General features: G+C 41.1%; 1 protein-coding gene across 1 annotated transcript in view; it reads left to right on the forward strand.

Annotated features, from left to right (window-relative positions):
• Positions 1–16,970, forward strand: part of rngtt (RNA guanylyltransferase and 5'-phosphatase) — an 84,333-nt gene that overhangs the window by 3,369 nt on the left and 63,994 nt on the right. The window contains exons 5-8 of the mRNA XM_010752180.3: positions 3,964–4,039; positions 5,133–5,385; positions 7,388–7,497; positions 9,189–9,290. Coding sequence (XP_010750482.1) covers positions 3,964–4,039; positions 5,133–5,385; positions 7,388–7,497; positions 9,189–9,290 — 541 coding nt within the window. The remainder of the gene's footprint in view (positions 1–3,963; positions 4,040–5,132; positions 5,386–7,387; positions 7,498–9,188; positions 9,291–16,970) is intronic.

The following is a 16,970-nucleotide window of genomic DNA, read 5'->3' on the forward strand; positions in this document are numbered from 1 at the left end:
GGGAAATTCACTTGTTACAGCAGCTTGTGTACACAAGGTGGATCAGAAAGATGCTCACGCCCTGGTGACTTGGGTAGAGTGTGCGTCCTTCTGCGACCTGGATTTGACTCCGGCCTGTGGTCCACAGACATTTCCTTTGCTGTGTGTCGACCCCTCTCTCTCTCCCTGATATGATATATTTGGATATCGAAGGCTTGGATCACGGGGGATTCACAGGGATGTGAAATAGTAGAAACAAAACTGTTGTCGTGTGTTCTATGCTGTTGAATCTGAAGTACACCAGAGGAAAGACTGAGTCGTTTTCACTTTAGTAGTAGAGAAAAGTAGAATAGTAATCTGTGTGTGTGTTGCAGTGTTTCATGTAGTTTAATGTCAGAAGTTAATTATTAGTAACAAAGGAAGCCCCCCCTGCCCGTCTTTAATTAGTGTAACTGAAGTCCATGAAGTCCTCTGCGTATCAGCTCAGCTCACAGTAGAATATGAAGCCGTATGAAAGCAGAACTTCAAGGAGTGTCCAAGCAGCTGCGGCTCTAAATGAGTTTGCACCGTTTCTAATTTACTCAGACGTGTCGGAGCAGCTTTGCCTCAGCGATGACTCATTTAGATTTAGTTTTGTTTGTTTGTATCACCGCCATAGTTCCACTCTGGAGACATTCAAAGCTCCCAATCCGAGCCTGAACAACACACTGAATCTTAAGTACGAGAACCTGCAGCAAGTCTGCTTTGTTTCTGAAAACATTACACTGGCTCTCTTATTTTGCAGGAGAGACTAATGTTATCCTGCGTCCTGTGGAAGAAGATCAAATGTCCTCAAGTGTGCATCACCGTGTTGTTTTAGAACAGCAATAATTGATAATGGCAATACCTCAATGCTTGATACCTTGAAACTGGCACAGATAAAAGCAGATGAATAGTCTTTAATCATCACGGGTGTCACCATTCTCCAAATCTGTCTAATGTAAGAGTTTTGTTTTGTTTTATGGCCTCATATTAATTGCAGTATCTCTGAGTTTGAACTTGAATGTAGAGAAAAAAAAAGGCATGAATGTGACTCCAATCACCACTGTTTTATCTGGAACCAGTTCTTGATTCTCTCAGCTCGGTCTGCCTGCACGGCACCTGAAATTTAAGTCAGTGCTGCGTGGCAGAATGTTTCAAGTTGTTGCAGGTTACACGAGGTTTGACGTGTCAGCAAAACAATGCCAGCGTGGATGAACGGGAAAAGCTCTGAGGCGCGCAACATCAACAGCTCTGACATTTGAGATCTGCCTGTGAAGTGGAACTTTAGATTCCAGTTCAAAACAAACAGTCACGAGATGGCAGAAAGGTGCTTTACAACAAATCAGTCGATTTCCAATAATAAAATAATAAAAACTGATATTTTGACAGCCCAGTAAATAGTTGCAGGTAATATTGGTCTTAATCCATTCTGTTGTAGTTACTCCTCCAAAGAAAGTTATTTTATGGTCATTTATAAAAATGAAGTAGCTCAGGTTTGCTAAACTAGGCTTTAAGATGAATAAGAAATGCGTTTGTTTGCATCATTCCTCTGATATATATGTAAATATAACGGCATCCCACGGCTAATATTTAACAGCTTTTTTTTCCCTCGTATGTTCCACATGTTGCATCATGTTTTGATTTTAAAATCTTAAAGTTATTAATGTTATTCTCATCTGCAACATTTAAAAACACTGACGTGGCGTTATAATGTGTGTGTATATATATAATATTATTATTACATTATAATCTAAGAGCACAGCCGTAGTGGCCCATCAGAAGCATTACCATGTGTGTCCAGCAGAGCGCAGCCTTCCTCTAAAGTTTGACCATTTCATTTGAAAATGTTCACAGCTTTCCCAGTGAGCATGATTTATATATATACATACATTTTAAATATCAGACAGCTTCCCAGTACAACCAGTCTTGTGCTGGTGGTCGTAGAGTTGCTCCATGCAGATTGAACAAGATGTGATTGATGTGCATGGCTCTAATCCAACACCCTTTAAAAAAACAACCAAACAAAAACAGTGTTGTGCGAGTCATTATGGTCAGTTTCTCTACGTGTGGGAGTTTCACATGAGAAACAATACTCCCACTGAACACTGTGTAGGTGATTTCTAGGTGAAAGGACATCGGGCTAAACGCTGGCTGCTGAATACGTTTTGCTTTTAAACGGTTTAGTGTGAATGTGTTTATGTGGGCTGGATTCAACTGGATTGTTTTTTGTTTTTTAACTTCATGGAAATGATGAAACCACTTATAAATATGTATTAGTATGTACTTCAGTATATTTTATTTTTATATTAAGCATTTGAAGCTAATAAATTGAGTTATGCTGCTCAACGTGGGCATTATTAATATTATCATTATTGCTACCTTTAGTTATCATTATTTCTCGGTCCCACCTGTCTTTAACTCGAAGTTTCTCCCTGTTAAAAGGAAGTTTTTCCTCACCACCGTCACCAGGTGCTTGCTCATGGTTGGACTTCTTTGGTCCCTGTTCATAATATTATAAAGAGTAAGGTTTTTACTTTTTATTATGATTTGGTGATGTATAAATAAAATTGAATATATCTGTCTCAGTTTATAACTTGGCTGTGATAACGGTATAGAAACTAGATTGGAGGTGATTTAGAAAAATTACGTCACAGTGACAGTTTGTACACCAAAAAAAACAAATCTAAAGGATTTGTATCAAGATCGGCTGATATATACGGACATCAGATTTTGATGTCAGTATCATTCGGGTATGTGTTTTGTATGAAAACAAGTAAGTAATAATTCAGGTTTTGCCTCATTTTCTAGTGAACCACCACAGTTATCCTGTTTCTAAGCATCGTCCTCTCACTTCCCTTTCAAAACATTTTCCTGTATTTTGTTGTGACATTGTGTCTATGGGAACCTCGGGCAGCCGTCCGGTGAGATTCTTATGAATTTCAAAGTTGCACTTTCACATCGGTGACAGCAGAGTGCTCTCTTATACCTCAGCAGATCTGCTAACTGCTGCCTGGCTTGTGTAAATCAAATTGCTCCAACATCAGAGCAGAATGTGTGAATGTCATCGCAGCAATGTGCCGTCTTTAGCCAGCTGGTGGTTAGGTTTTTCTGTTGTCTCTTCCTTTGCGCATGTCCAAATTACCACCACCACCACCACCATCCTCCTCATCATACCTCTGACGTCGGTTCATTTCATCTTCATTAGCCTTGCGAGCGTTGCCAGGCAAACATTGCATTGCTGGGAAGATGTGAGAGTCAGATGGTTTAATTCAGCGTAATATGAACCCCGCCGTGCACCTGCAGAAGGATGCTTGTTTGCGAGAATATCACTTGGTTAGAAAATTCGAGCTGCTCTCCTAAAATAGTGAACAAATATGGCTTTCTATTCAGGAGTTCTGTGTCCAATTCACTTCAAAATAAGAGCATGACTTCTGTTTTTTTTTATCCTGTGCCCTTTTCATTCACACTCTTTACCTCCCTGAATGTTTCATCAATACCTGGGTCTCTTCTGTGTGTGTGTGGTAGCTGGTTGTCATGCAGACTTTTAATGTAGGTACAAAAAGCAGGACCCCCCCCCACTCTTTCTCTGCAGGAAGAGAGCGAAGGGTCTGCCTGTGATGCCCCCCCACCACTGAGTCCAAACATGGACTCAGTTCATTTCAAAGAGGACTGTTATTGATGTGAGAGTGGGACACATCGGATAAGATTGCGCTAACCACAGGGCAATTGAAATAATGACACCACACTCACGTTATGCTATATTAAATTGATTGCATGAAGGCGCTGAGCATAGATAGTGTGTGTGTGTGGGGGGGTGATATGACTTGCAGCATATTTTTCCATCACACTTCCACGAGGAATGTTAAAATAAAGATTTAATATAAATGTAAATTTAAAGTGAAGTTCAGTTTTTTGACCGCTGCCCTGTCTGTTCTTTTTTTTTTGTTGTCTTTTCTCCTGAAGGTGTTCACTGCACGCACGGTTTCAACCGCACAGGCTTTCTGATATGCGCATACCTTGTGGAGAAGATGGACTGGAGGTAAGGACCGACTGTCTTCACGATTGCGTAACCACACAAACCAAAGTGGCTTGCGTCATTGCTCAGTTTTTCGAGCTCTCCCGCCCATGTCAGACTTTTTTAAGCCGAGGCTTCCGTCTTTTCTCCCGATTCTCTTGTATTTGTTTTACACTGTCAGTACAGATCAACTCAGCCTTCACAAAAGATGGCAGTGACCGGGCTTGTCACCTCTTAACGTCAGAGATGCTAAATAATTCACAATAGCCGAGCAGAAGTAGAAGGTGGGGTGAAGGAGGGGGATGTGTGTCTTTAGTCAGAGGTGGAGCAGCAGTCTGAGAAATCAGCCTGAAATCCCTGGAAGCTGTAGACATGAAGGCTGGATACAAACCCTCCCACCACCCACTACTTCCTGTGTAATGAATATTCTGAGAGCATTTACAGCCCTCGTACAGTTACAGCGTCATGTGTGCTGCAAGATAAGTTTACTATCGAATGATCAACACGAGCAGAATTATTTGTTTTGGTCCTTTTTTTTTTTTAAAGATACGTGAAGCGAGTTATGATTAGGAATGCAACTAAAGATTAATTTAATTGGTGAATAATCTGCTGATTACTTCCACGCTTAATTGTTACGCCCGTCATTATGAGTGATGTGTTTTAACAAACTCCGAAAGTTTCAGTTTGGACCTCAAACAATTAGTTGATTAAATAATTTGACGAGATGATCAGCAGAAAATTTGACGACTGATTAAATAATTTTTGAGTGAATCACTCATTTGTGAGGATTTGCTGCTTTTGTTTGTTTTATATTGTTGTCTGATATTTTTATCTTGAGCTTCACCCTATTTCCACTATTTTATGAAACAATAAATTCTGATTAATATATATCATTAAAATATTAGCTACAGTCCTAATTCAAGTAACTAGTAACCACGAAATCATCAAATATTTGACATTTTTGCATCAAAACGATGATTAATTTTTGTTGTTGTTGTTTGATTAATCAACAAATCGTCCCAGTTCTGATCTGAAACGACAAATCCAGTAAAGTCTGAGCGTTTAAAAAAAGTATAAAAACTAAACTCGGATGTCTGTGCTTGCCGTCTCTTATCAGCGTTGAGGCAGCCGTGGCTGCTTTCAGCCAGGCCCGGGCCCCGGGGATCTACAAGGGAGACTACCTCAAAGAGCTTTTCCGTCGCTATGGCGACGAGGAAGACGCGCCCCCTGCCCCCGCGCTCCCCGAGTGGTGCTTCGACGACGGGGATGACGGGGAAGTGGACGACGACGGCAACGCTGTTGGCCAGGAGTCGGGCCCCAGCTCCTCCGGGTCAGCGGCTGGCAAACGAAAGAAGGAGAAGCTAAAACTGGTAAGACTTCCAGAGGAGCTCCAAGAAATGGACTGTTAAGTGGAAAAATCCCCCAGTCCCCTCTCTGCACGACACGGAGCTCATGCAGGGTGATGTAGGATCCATAGGGAGGCTTCTCTTCTAAGTGATGTTCGACTGTATATAACAATAATCCGGTAAATGTAACGTTTAAACGTTGGTAAACACTTTCCATCTCAGCTGCTGGCAAAGATATAACCCTGATTAGATGAAACCTGTCTTTATGTAAAGCTCTCATCAGTGCGGTTTGGTGCAATCAGAAGCGCTGAATCATCTCAAGTTTCACGTAATTAGGTTTTCTTCTGTTTATATTGAGCTGACGCTCTCAGCCAGACTAATTTTAAGTAGTTAAAAGAAACTTGTATTCAAACGACATTTCAAGGAGTCGAGGGGAAAGACGTGATTTATATCCAAATAAAAACACTGAATATTTTATTTGCCTGTTATTGCACAGAAAATCTCAATCAAGGCATATCTAATAGTTAAACAGTAGACAGGTCTAGAGGGAAGAAGGCAGAGCAGCAGCAGCTGCTGTAGCTCCTCCAGGCTGTTGCTACTTCACTTTCATTAAGGAATACTGTCTCTTTGGTTGAGTGGACTGCCTCCGAGTCTGACTGGTTTCAGACTGCCATGTAGAGAAACCTCATAAAGTCTGGAAAAAACAAAGTAGAACCACCATCAAAACAAACAAACGCCTGTAGAGCTTTACAATAAATTAAAATATCATGGCAGATTTTTCAGTTTTGGCCGCAGGTCTTCCTCGGAGTTATGAAACGCTGCTCAGACAATAAGATTGATGAATGCTCGGTTCCTGAGGAGGAGTGGAGGCCATGTGGCTCCAGTTTGTGTTGGGAAAGTTCCCCCTCTCCCGACTCATCCTGCTGGGTTAGAGATATGTGAGGTAGAGGCCGAGTAAAGAGTCAGATTTCCGTCTCTGGTGGGCTCTGCTGCAATATGTTTGAACCATTTCATCTATCAGAGCCTGAGATGTGTGTGTGTTCAAGCGGGCTGAAACCCAAAGACGCTCAGTTTACTGTCTTATATGACAGAAAAGCAACAAATCCTCACCTTGGAGAAGCCGGTACCAGCGAATTGTTGAAAAGGTTAACGTATATTTATACTCGCTGATAGATTTCCTCTTGTTTGACTAAGTGTTTAATTGACTAATCATTACAGCTCTAATCTAAAATGAATTACTCAGGGTACGGTGTAATTTTAAACGCTAACAATAGCAGTCACCGGAGGTGTATTGTGAGCAGCACGTCAGCTGAGCAGCAGCAGCAGCTTCAGTGTTGAGTCGTAGATCTGGCACACGATCTCTGTATTTTCTCATGACCACTTGGTGTTTCCCCAAGTTCAAACAGCCCCGACAAATAAGGTTAAATTCAGCGTTAATGTGTCCTGATATTAGGGTGGACGAATGAGGTTAAGCAGCTGTCTAATGCGCATAACTCCTTCCAGATTGAAAAGTGGAGATTTATCTGAACCATTCATACGCAAAGCATATGCACTAATGGCACTTGGGGTTGACGTATATTATCACGCCACATGTTTTTCAGGCATATATTATCATATTATGCCAGTTAGCGGGGCTCATCTGGGCAAAACGAGGGGTGGAGGGGTCATTATATAAGAAAAATGAGGTGAATAAGCAAGAATAAAAAAAAAAAGGAGTGCTGCAGATGTCATCAGCGTTAGATAACACTTGCATAAACTGGGATGAAGGCGGCGAGGGAGTGAGGCGAGATGCATCAGTCTCTTGGGAGCTAAAGCGGAGGAACCGGGGTTCATAAAAATAATTAACGGAAGCAGGATTTGTGATATTTCTACCTGTTGTGTCTCGAAAAGCAAAGAAGCAGCTGTTTGGAAAGTATTTAAAAATGTTTTTTTTTTTTGCTTGTGCGTGTAGGAGGATGTCTCTTTTATATTAAATCCAAGTTCAAGCATCTGTTTTCCTTTTTTTTTGTTTTGTTTTTCCACCCAGGGAGCAGTATTCCTTGAAGGCATCACAGTGAAAGGCGTCACGCAGATCACCACACAACCCAAACTCGGAGAGATCCAAAGAAAGTGTCAGGAGATGGCCGAGTGGGACAAGTGAGAACCTCTCTTTACCCTCTCTGATAGCCCACAGCCCTCTGGGAAACTGTGTGTGTCTGTGTACACATATGTGGGTGTACTGTACTGAGTTAGGAATGACTCATTTGTCGTAAAAAAAAAAACACCTTCTTTTTTCCTTTTCAGAGAAAGACAGGAATAGATTTCTCTTTCTAGAGCGACGTGCAGCTGAAGCTCTACTGCTGTGTCTTGTAACACTCCACGCTGCTATTTCCACTACCTGCTGTTTCCAAAGTTGTTGTTGTTGTGTTTTTTTTTTGTTAAATCTAAAAGTGCTTGAATACAGCTACGTTGACAGTATCAAATTAATCATTATGGGACATTAATTAAAAGCATTTTTAATGAGCTGAAGAGGAATTAAACAAGTACATTCAGACAGTCTGGTTATACGGTGGTGGGTGATGGAGCGGTGTGCCGAGTGTAACCGCTGTGAAACAATCAAAAAATAACATTTTATTTCACTGATTAACCGATGTCGGCGCTCCCTCACTCTCATTTACTGTCTATGTCGCTTAACCACCACTCTCTCTCAAATCGTCACAAAACCAAATTAAACTTCTCTGTGTCTCTATTAGCAGCATAAATTGTGAGTCAGACTCTCAGATTTTGAAGCTGGGTACGTGAAATAAACAAAGCCAGAACACAACACGTAGAGTATCAGAGTTTAGTCCATGAATCCACCTGGATAGTCTCAGAGACATTTCAGGCTGACTGTGGAGGAATTCGACCGATCTGAGCGTCCGATTTGCTTCCGCAACGTGACGTCAGGCTGCGTTTACTTCTCCGCCGTAGGTCGCTGTATTTTTTTTGCCCGCACCACCACAACCAAAATGGGCTCACTCAAATGAATGGGGAAAAAAAAACAGCTCGTTTGCTGCTTTCTGTCTGAATGTACCTTTTTTAATTGCACCTTTTTTGACAGGAGTCAACCTAAAAATGAAGCATTTACACACAAAGCTTTAGTATATGTCATTCATTGTCTCTCAAACAACGACAGCTCAGCTGATGTAAAATCACATTACAGCGAGCATTCGATTGTGTTTATACTGAATCCATCATAGGTATGGGTATTGGGACAGACCTTAGGTCTTTTTAAATCATACATTTCCAAAATATGGAGATTTTTTTGAAGCTGCTGCATCACCCTTCATCTGGAGCTTGCCGGGAGCTCTCTTTAATAATTTTGAAGCGAAGACCAAGTCTTTAGCGCTTGGGAGCGTTTATGCATGGCCCCTGTTACTCAGAGTAAGAGCAGACGTCGCATTTAAGGCAAGACAAATTTATTTATGTAGTGCATTTCGTACCCAATGGCAACCCAAAGTGCTTTATAGAGTCGAGGAGAAAAAACACAAACACACACACACAAATAAGAAACAAATGAATAAATATAATACAAGGAAACAACACACAGAATAAAAACCAGAGTAAACAAAACAACTCTCTGAATAAAAACGATACAGCTAGTGAAGACCAAAATCTCTGGAGAACTATTGTTGTTGATCCCGGGTTATATCACACTATATATTTTATGTTTGGACATTTATCTGAATACCATACAATACTGTTGAATAGCAGAGGTGAGGTTCATAAGAGTCTGTTGATCAGATGAATGAATTTGATCAGTTAGAAACACAAATCTAAGCGTGTGTGTGTTGCATTGTCGTTTGCAGGTCTGGTTTTCCTGGTGCTCAGCCGGTGTCCATGGACCGGCAAAACCTGCGTTTCCTGGAGCAGAAGCCATACAAAGTCAGCTGGAAGGCCGACGGCACACGGTACATCCACTGTTCACTGGTTTTCTTCACAATAAATGACTCCTTGTTTACTTGAATTAATGCAGGCGTCGCTCTCTGTGACTCCTTTCTTCAATACAGTGAGTTTGTGTCAGTCACTTCTTTGTATCTAAGGTGTTAATTTACCGGTCTGGCTTGTTAGTGAAGACAGAGGACTGCTGTCTCTCATTAGGTTTTAATTATAGCACTTTCCTGAGCGATCATTGTGTCGCAGTGGAGATACGAAGGAGAATGGACTGACTGCGTAGCACTTTTTCTTTCCTGTCACATTTGTTGTTTTATGGCTCTTTTGCCAAAAGCTAGTGTTGAAGGATAAAAAAAAAAAGAAGTGGTTTTTAGTATTCCAGTCTGCTGTGAAGCACCGCGGCTCTCGCCGGCGCAAATGTGCTGGTGAATATTTAATGCCTGCAGTCAATTTCAGAATTTTTACATATCGGTGCTTTAATTTCCCGTAAGAGTGAGACAGACAGAGTACAGATTTGGAACCCGACCAAGCTGCTGCAGATGATGTCTGCAATCGACTGCCGTCATCTGCAGATGCTTGAAAGTGTTGTTAGGGAAGTTTTTTTGCTCTTAATCCTGTGAGCTCTTCCTCTGCTGCCTCGAGCTCACTCTTGCCCTTCACTGCATTTCCCTATAGGCTTACCTGAACACTATTTCTTCAGTCACGAGAAACTGAGAGAGAGACACACACACACACATATTATGCTAGGTATGAGTCATCACTGAGTTGCAGAATATGATCTACTACTTTCTCCTCCAGTTTGAACTTTAAAGCTTTAAAATACAAAGCTGGAGTTATTATTAAAAAAACAAGATAATTACCTCAACATACGGTATGAAATCAATTTTTTAGTCATCGAAAAGCAGCAAATCCAGGAAGTATTAGGACCAGAAATGCATCAGAAAACCTGACAAACACGTAATAATGTATATAACATATAACAAAGCTGCCAAACATACATTGAATTAACATTTTCCAATTATTTCTTTAATAATTTGATCATTAAATTGAAGATTTGTTCTGTAGATCAAATCATTTTAAGGAGCATTTTTATAAATCGTGGCCACATGCACCAAAAACAGCAGCATTTCACCTCCTCACACCATCGATGCAGTGCCACTATTCAAGATTGTTTACCGTTAGACACGCGTAATAAACTTTGCAATATCCTCAAAATGTGTAGTGAACTTTCCAAACTGTCATAACACGGAATGACGAGTGGTTCCAATATGACTACGCTTGTGTTAACGCTATAGCAGTTTATGAACCCAGAATAAACAGATTTCTTTGGAAGAAATGGATCAAACGGTTGCCGATGATGGTGATTTGTATGTCAGGTCTGTCCACAAGACCGCACACAAACAACTTCAGGTGTGATTGCTTTACTTTAACTTCATAGTAAAGTGCAGCTGATAACTCGAGCATTCATATTTTCAGCACAGTCCTCACTTACTTTTATCCAAGCAAAATCTTTTTTTTTTGTCCCTTCTCTGTATAAATAAGAAGTAGTATCATCGAGCTCTGGCTGCCCACAGATTGCTATAATGACAACAACTGATGTTTGCACCAAAAGTAAAGATGAATCCACTTTTAAATCCCAGAAGTTTAAAAAAATAAACTCAGAATTTATTGCATGTCTGAGGCTGCCGAGGCTGGGTGTCTTTGTCTGTCAGCGAGCAGCACCTCGCCTGATTCTCTGCTTCTTTGTCCTCGTGTTGACATGTTGAGATAAACTTGTCATTTGGAGCTTTAGAAGAAAAACTGTATCAACTTGAAATTTTGCCAGTGTACCCAGAGCTTTTCACCCAACACATTCATGTGTGCCATAGACCTCAAGTGTTTCCCAAATCATGGTTTTGGTCTTGCAGTTTGTTGACCGGCATAGAAACAGTCTTATCCCTGGTGTAGTCCTTAGTCGTGGTTTTGCACAGTACTTTAGATGAATGATGACGGCCTGTTGAATCAGAGCTCTGTGATACAATCAGGCCCACCCACTAAATATACTGAGCTTGAGTGTAACTGAGAGAGACTAATTTATTTATCCTAAGTGTAATTCAATCTGTGTGTGTGTGATGAGAGGCTCCTGAAAACATGAAACTCCACAGGTGCAGTCAGATATGAAGTACACATCACTGTATTCGTCATTATCAGACTTGATGGTAGTGCTGCCATAATACATGCCGCTCACTGTGTATTGTTACCATGTACTGAAATGTAGGTAAGACTGTTAAGTGTTAATGTTCAGTACTCGTCGTTGGTGTGTTCACACAGAAAGCGAGTGAATTTGCACATTGCGTACTCACACAGCTTTGACTGCGGGATCACTTGGTAGCTGTATTCTGACTCTTTGTGGTGAATAAACACAGAGCGTGTGTGTGTGTTTGTGTTTGCAACTCTGCAGCTCACAGCAGACAGGTTAAAAATCAAGAGTGAAGGTAACACACAACACAATGCTATTACAAAAAAAAAGTGATTGTGCTGTTGGACTAACGTTTAAGTGTAAATAACTTGTTGGTAGAATCATGGTTTGTTGTTTTGGAACTATAACACATAGAAATTGTGCAGGGCAGGTCTGTAATACATGATTTATTAGCATTTTATCCAGTAAATATAACCACAGATTAGCAATTTTCTCTGACGTGTCTCTGTTTCTGATCTAGTATTGTTTTGGTATCAAGTATCGTGAAACTTGGTATCAAATTTTGGTATCGTGACAGCACTAATATGAGCAGCAGTAATGTATAATAGCATAGAAAGTATTGACACGTCATGTATTTAAACTGGAAACAACACTGCGTCTTATCGTTTAGAATATCTGCAGATACTCGGTTTGTTGACACTCCATGTCTAATCAACTTCATCTTCGGCGTATTTAACAGCAAACAGTTTTTTGTCAGTGGTTTTGTCAGTATTGTGTCTCCTTTCTTTCAGACCATGTAGAATATCTGACAAAGGTTTTGCAGAAAGGACAAGTAGCCTCGCTGTTGCCTGCATGCAGGTAATAAGATTGTGCTCTTATGTTGAGGAAAGCTTACAGGCACATTCCATATTCACAGATTCTTTATTCAGTCTGAGGGACAGTCTGTTCTCGCCTGCTGTTCGTCTGATATTACTTTATTCTACTGAACTGAGAAATGAATTTTTAAAATCATGCCTCGTCTGGACCACTGTGCTGTTTTAATTTAGTCGGCAAAATATCCACATCTTTCATGCAAGGTCTGTAAAAATTGAATTTCCAAGAACAGTGAGTGACAGTTCAGTAAAAAAAGAAAAATCCATCATATTATTTATGATTAAAAGTCTACATGTGTCTCTTTTTATTAAGTCTGGGGCTGCACAATTATGGCCAAAATGATAATTTCTTCATTTTTAAATTGCTGTGTTTGATTTGTGTCGACAGACTTTTGCAGCTGTTGGCTCGAGGTCTTAACCGTGAGCTGAATACTCTTCTCTTTTATTTTTGCCTGCTGAGGCACCGAACCACGTAGGTGTTATGTTCTATAAATAAAGACTATGTATAATAACTTTATATAATAACCTTCTGAACCATCTCAATCGGAAGCACTGCGCTGAGGTAACGTTAACTCATGCACCCTTTGGGTCGTCTGCTCAAAAGTTTCAAAGAAGTAGCTCTTCGCCTTCTCTTCCAGACGTTTGGTTTTTGTTTTGCCTGGCTGCTCTCTGTTGTTTATTACTCTATGCCTACGCAGGAAACTTTTGCACACCGCAAGTGAAACCAAATCGATCACCCTTCGGTTGCTGGCAGTTTAGGAAGCGCTTGATTTGATACGATAGTAGTTTTCTGAGGCACGCATTTGAAACATCAATGGAATCCAAAATCGTGACCACGATCAATATTCAATTAATTGCGCAGACTGAGCAAAATCTTCGATTGATGAACAACAAACACAGAAAGGACGTGAGCTCTTCTGGGATGGAAACAAACACTATAAACGTGGATTCATCCCGCTTTAATCGCCATATCTCGGGCTCTGTTACTCCTAAAATGTTCGATGATGGAAAAAAAGTGTGAATTTGAAAAATGACCTGTGGTGTGGTGACGCGATGGCGTCAAATAAGATTAAGAAGTTGTGAGATTTTTTGTACATTTTGAGTGAGATTAACTGATTTCAGCAGCGCAGCGTGAGATTCAATTACTCATTTTCACTGTGCGTCACGTAAAGCGTGCCGAGAATTTCTTATTTAATGTATTACTTTCTACCCAGTGGCATATTTAAGACCTGAAATGAATGTTTTATAGGAAATGTGTTTTTCCAAGGTGGTCCAGAATTTCCTTATTCTGATATTATTTATTCTAAATCCCTCCAGCTTTCCCTTTGTTACTCAGGTGAAGATAAGAAGGTTTGACTTTTGAAATGAGTAATTTCCCCTTTTTTTTATTTTTCGCACAAAAGCACAGCTTCTGCTGGAAAAGGTTAAGTGAGCAAATGTGTTCGTTTTCAACAACAGCTAATGCTCTGACAGACTTCCTCTCTGTCCCACATGAATGCTTCCCCCCTACACACACTTCTTCTCGTGGCCACCGGGCAATGCATCAACATCCCTGACAGTTAAACTGCCTTGCTAACTAGCACAATAACGGACAATATGGTGACAAAGTACTCAGCCAACCCCTTCTTACCTAAAAATATTATGCAGCCCCCTTTCCTGAAGTGACGCACAGACCAGTCATACGGTGAGAAAACTGTCACTGCCTGCTATCTGCCAAGAAGGTGGCTTCTAATGGGCTTTGGAAAGGACAGCAAAATCAGTGGATTTGCCAAGAGGGGAAAGTGAGGCCAAGTTGGGTTTTTAATCATCTTGTTGTTGGTTTGTGCCCCAGAGAGGAGGAGGAGGAGGAGGTGGTGGAGAAGGGAAAAGGGCCAATTATGTCCTTGGGACTTTAAACAAACAATGCTGCTCAACTTGGACTTTATTAGAGAAATTGGACTTGAGAAAGACTTTGAGCGGAAAATCAAGAAATCCAAAGTCCTCTCCTATCCCCAACCACCACTTCAGTCACTCGTTTAAAATGGGTGATCAATAATTGAAAGTTTTCTTTGATTTTCCAGGTTAGGTTTTAGAGTTTAACATGGCTGTTTTCTGTTTGTTGGCTGATTATTTTCAGGGCATTAGTCTCTTAAAAACTCGACCTTGACTCTTACTAAAACTTCAGGCTGCTTACGCAGGTGAACACAGGACGCAAGAGTAGCAGTTGTGTAACGGGGAACTTGTAAAGTGCATCGCAGCAGATTTATGTTTACTAATGCACCTGCTCTGCTTCAGACCAAAGAAACCACCGTGACGCGACTTGCAAAAGCTACATTGTGGGGTTAGTTGAGTTTTGTTGAGCACACACTCTCAGGAGACAGTTTGTCCTCCTCTACATCTCTTACCTTTTTATTTGTCACTCTTCAATAGAAGTGAAATGGGCTAAGGCAAGTTAAGGGCTGATTTTTGTCACATCTGATGATATTTGTGGTTTCTTCCTCCCCAAATTCAACAAAATGTAGGGTGTGGTCATTGTTTAATGTCCCTTTTTTTTGTTTTTTTTTGTTTACGTCTTGCTTTGTGATTTCTCATGAGAATACATGTCAGATTTGACAGATTTCGTTGCATCTAAACATAGAGGTTCTTTTTGTTTATGTCAGAGTAGCCATGTTTGAGATCTTTGGGTTTCTCTGACTGACCCACCTGTCAATGAAAGCGTCCAAGCTGTTAATTATTAATAACTTTAAGCCTTAAAATAATTTTAACTATATAAATTCACCCTCAGTACAGTTGTCATGAACGGGGAAATTGGCTATAGAGACCAAAACTGTTTTTTGTACCAGGCTGTAAACATGTTGACGTCTGCTGTGAAGTCATTTGAACATGGGGACTTATGGAGACCAGCCTCAAGTGGACGTTTGAGGAACTGCAGTTTATGGCAGTTCTACATTGGCTTCACAGCCACAGTGATTGTGGTTTGGTCTTTCCATTGTAAAACCTGAGAGAGCAGCTCTTTAAAGACTAACTTGTTGGTTTGGCAGATGCACGCTTTTTCTAAGAGTGTGTTTTCCACACAATTAGACACTCTACACTGGGCTGACACCACAGTTGGTTTGAGGTAAATTTGGTGACACTCCAATTGTGTTTTTTTTTTCTTTTGCTAAGAAGAAGTGTGGTTCAGCCAAAGAAAAACATATCTGGCCGGCGTTGTTTAAATTCTTGTATGGTTAAAAATAAAAACCCATTTTTCTCAGCATGTTACTTTTGTGGGAATATTGTGCGTGTGTGTGCCACGTGCATTTCGTTTCTTAACTCTGTTGAAATGAGAAAATCAACATGGTCTTCCTGGGTACATGTCCTGTCAGCTGACACACCGCTAATGATGTGCAAAGCTTCTTTATCTGATCTGAGACCTCCCCTGGAGCTCCGCTGCTCTCAGTCATGCCGCGGGACTTGACTGGCAAAGCCCACACAATGGTTGACTGTGTCTCATTAGAGCTGAAGTGCTCGGGGGACCGGGGCTAAGGAGGGGGGGGCGAGGGGTTAAAAATCTGAAGCCCGCAGCACCCATCAGAGGATAGATGTAGAAATGACAGAGCAGGCGGGGAGGGGACACACTCTCGCGTTTGATTGAATATTTTCCAACTGGCCAACACACTTCAGAGAGGAGTGTGGGAGATGAGGACGGTGAAACTGAAGAAGGAGAGGACCACTGGGAGTCACACGGGACTAATGGTCTCCCTCTGCTTTACTTCTGAGCATACTTGACAGCGTTCGCCGTAGCTAACTGGCCAATTAGACGGCAGAGGAAGCCACTCCTGCTGGGCGCAGACCTGTTGTGTCCTCACTGGCTGACAGATCTTCTCTGTTGCCCACTTGTTCGATCTTCTCAGACATTGGTCTCTTTGTGAGATGAAAGATAGCATCCCTTTTTACCCAAGAGGAGTCATGCTCTTAAACTGAGTGTTTCCCGTTCCCTCTCTCATTGTCTTTTTAATGCTTTCATTATGTCCACTCCCATCCTGAACATGTAAGTGTAGCTATATCTAGCCCACTCACCAATCTTTCCTTCTCCACCCACATTTTTTTTTTTGTTTTGTTTCTGTTTCCACAAGACTTTTGGATGACCCTGATTTATATCTTCAGGCTAATGTTTTGTTGCTTTCTCCTGGCATGACTGGAGAGGGAGTGGAAGGGGGTCAAAGTCATCGCTTTTAGCTCTCCACCAATCTCTTTTAACTGAAGTGCGTGTTGAGGATTATGATTACCATTTTCCTACGCCAGTCTGCTCGAGAAGCATTCGAGTAGAATGGAAATAATTAGGTTACACGTCTCGCTTGTCATCCCCTCCTTCCCCCCGCCACCGCCAAAACCAAAGCTCATATTCTAATGATCGCCATCTCACTGTAAAGGGAGTGCCATCTACCTACGCCTTTTTATCCCTGGAGGTAGAGAAAAGGCAGAGCATTTATCAAAGACTGGGGCTTTTTTTGTGAAGCTGATGGGTTTTCTTTCTCATTCACACCCAAACGTCATACTTCTTATCATCACAATAACTAGATATTCAGTGTCATTTTTGAAAAATTGTGTGTTAGCCACTGAAAGTAATAATTTGTTCTGTACTTGATAGTAATTGCAGACCGGACTGTTCCATAGCAATGATGGAC

Source organism: Larimichthys crocea, chromosome XI (genome assembly GCF_000972845.2).
Source record: "Larimichthys crocea isolate SSNF chromosome XI, L_crocea_2.0, whole genome shotgun sequence".
NCBI classification, from domain to species: Eukaryota; Metazoa; Chordata; class Actinopteri; family Sciaenidae; genus Larimichthys; species Larimichthys crocea.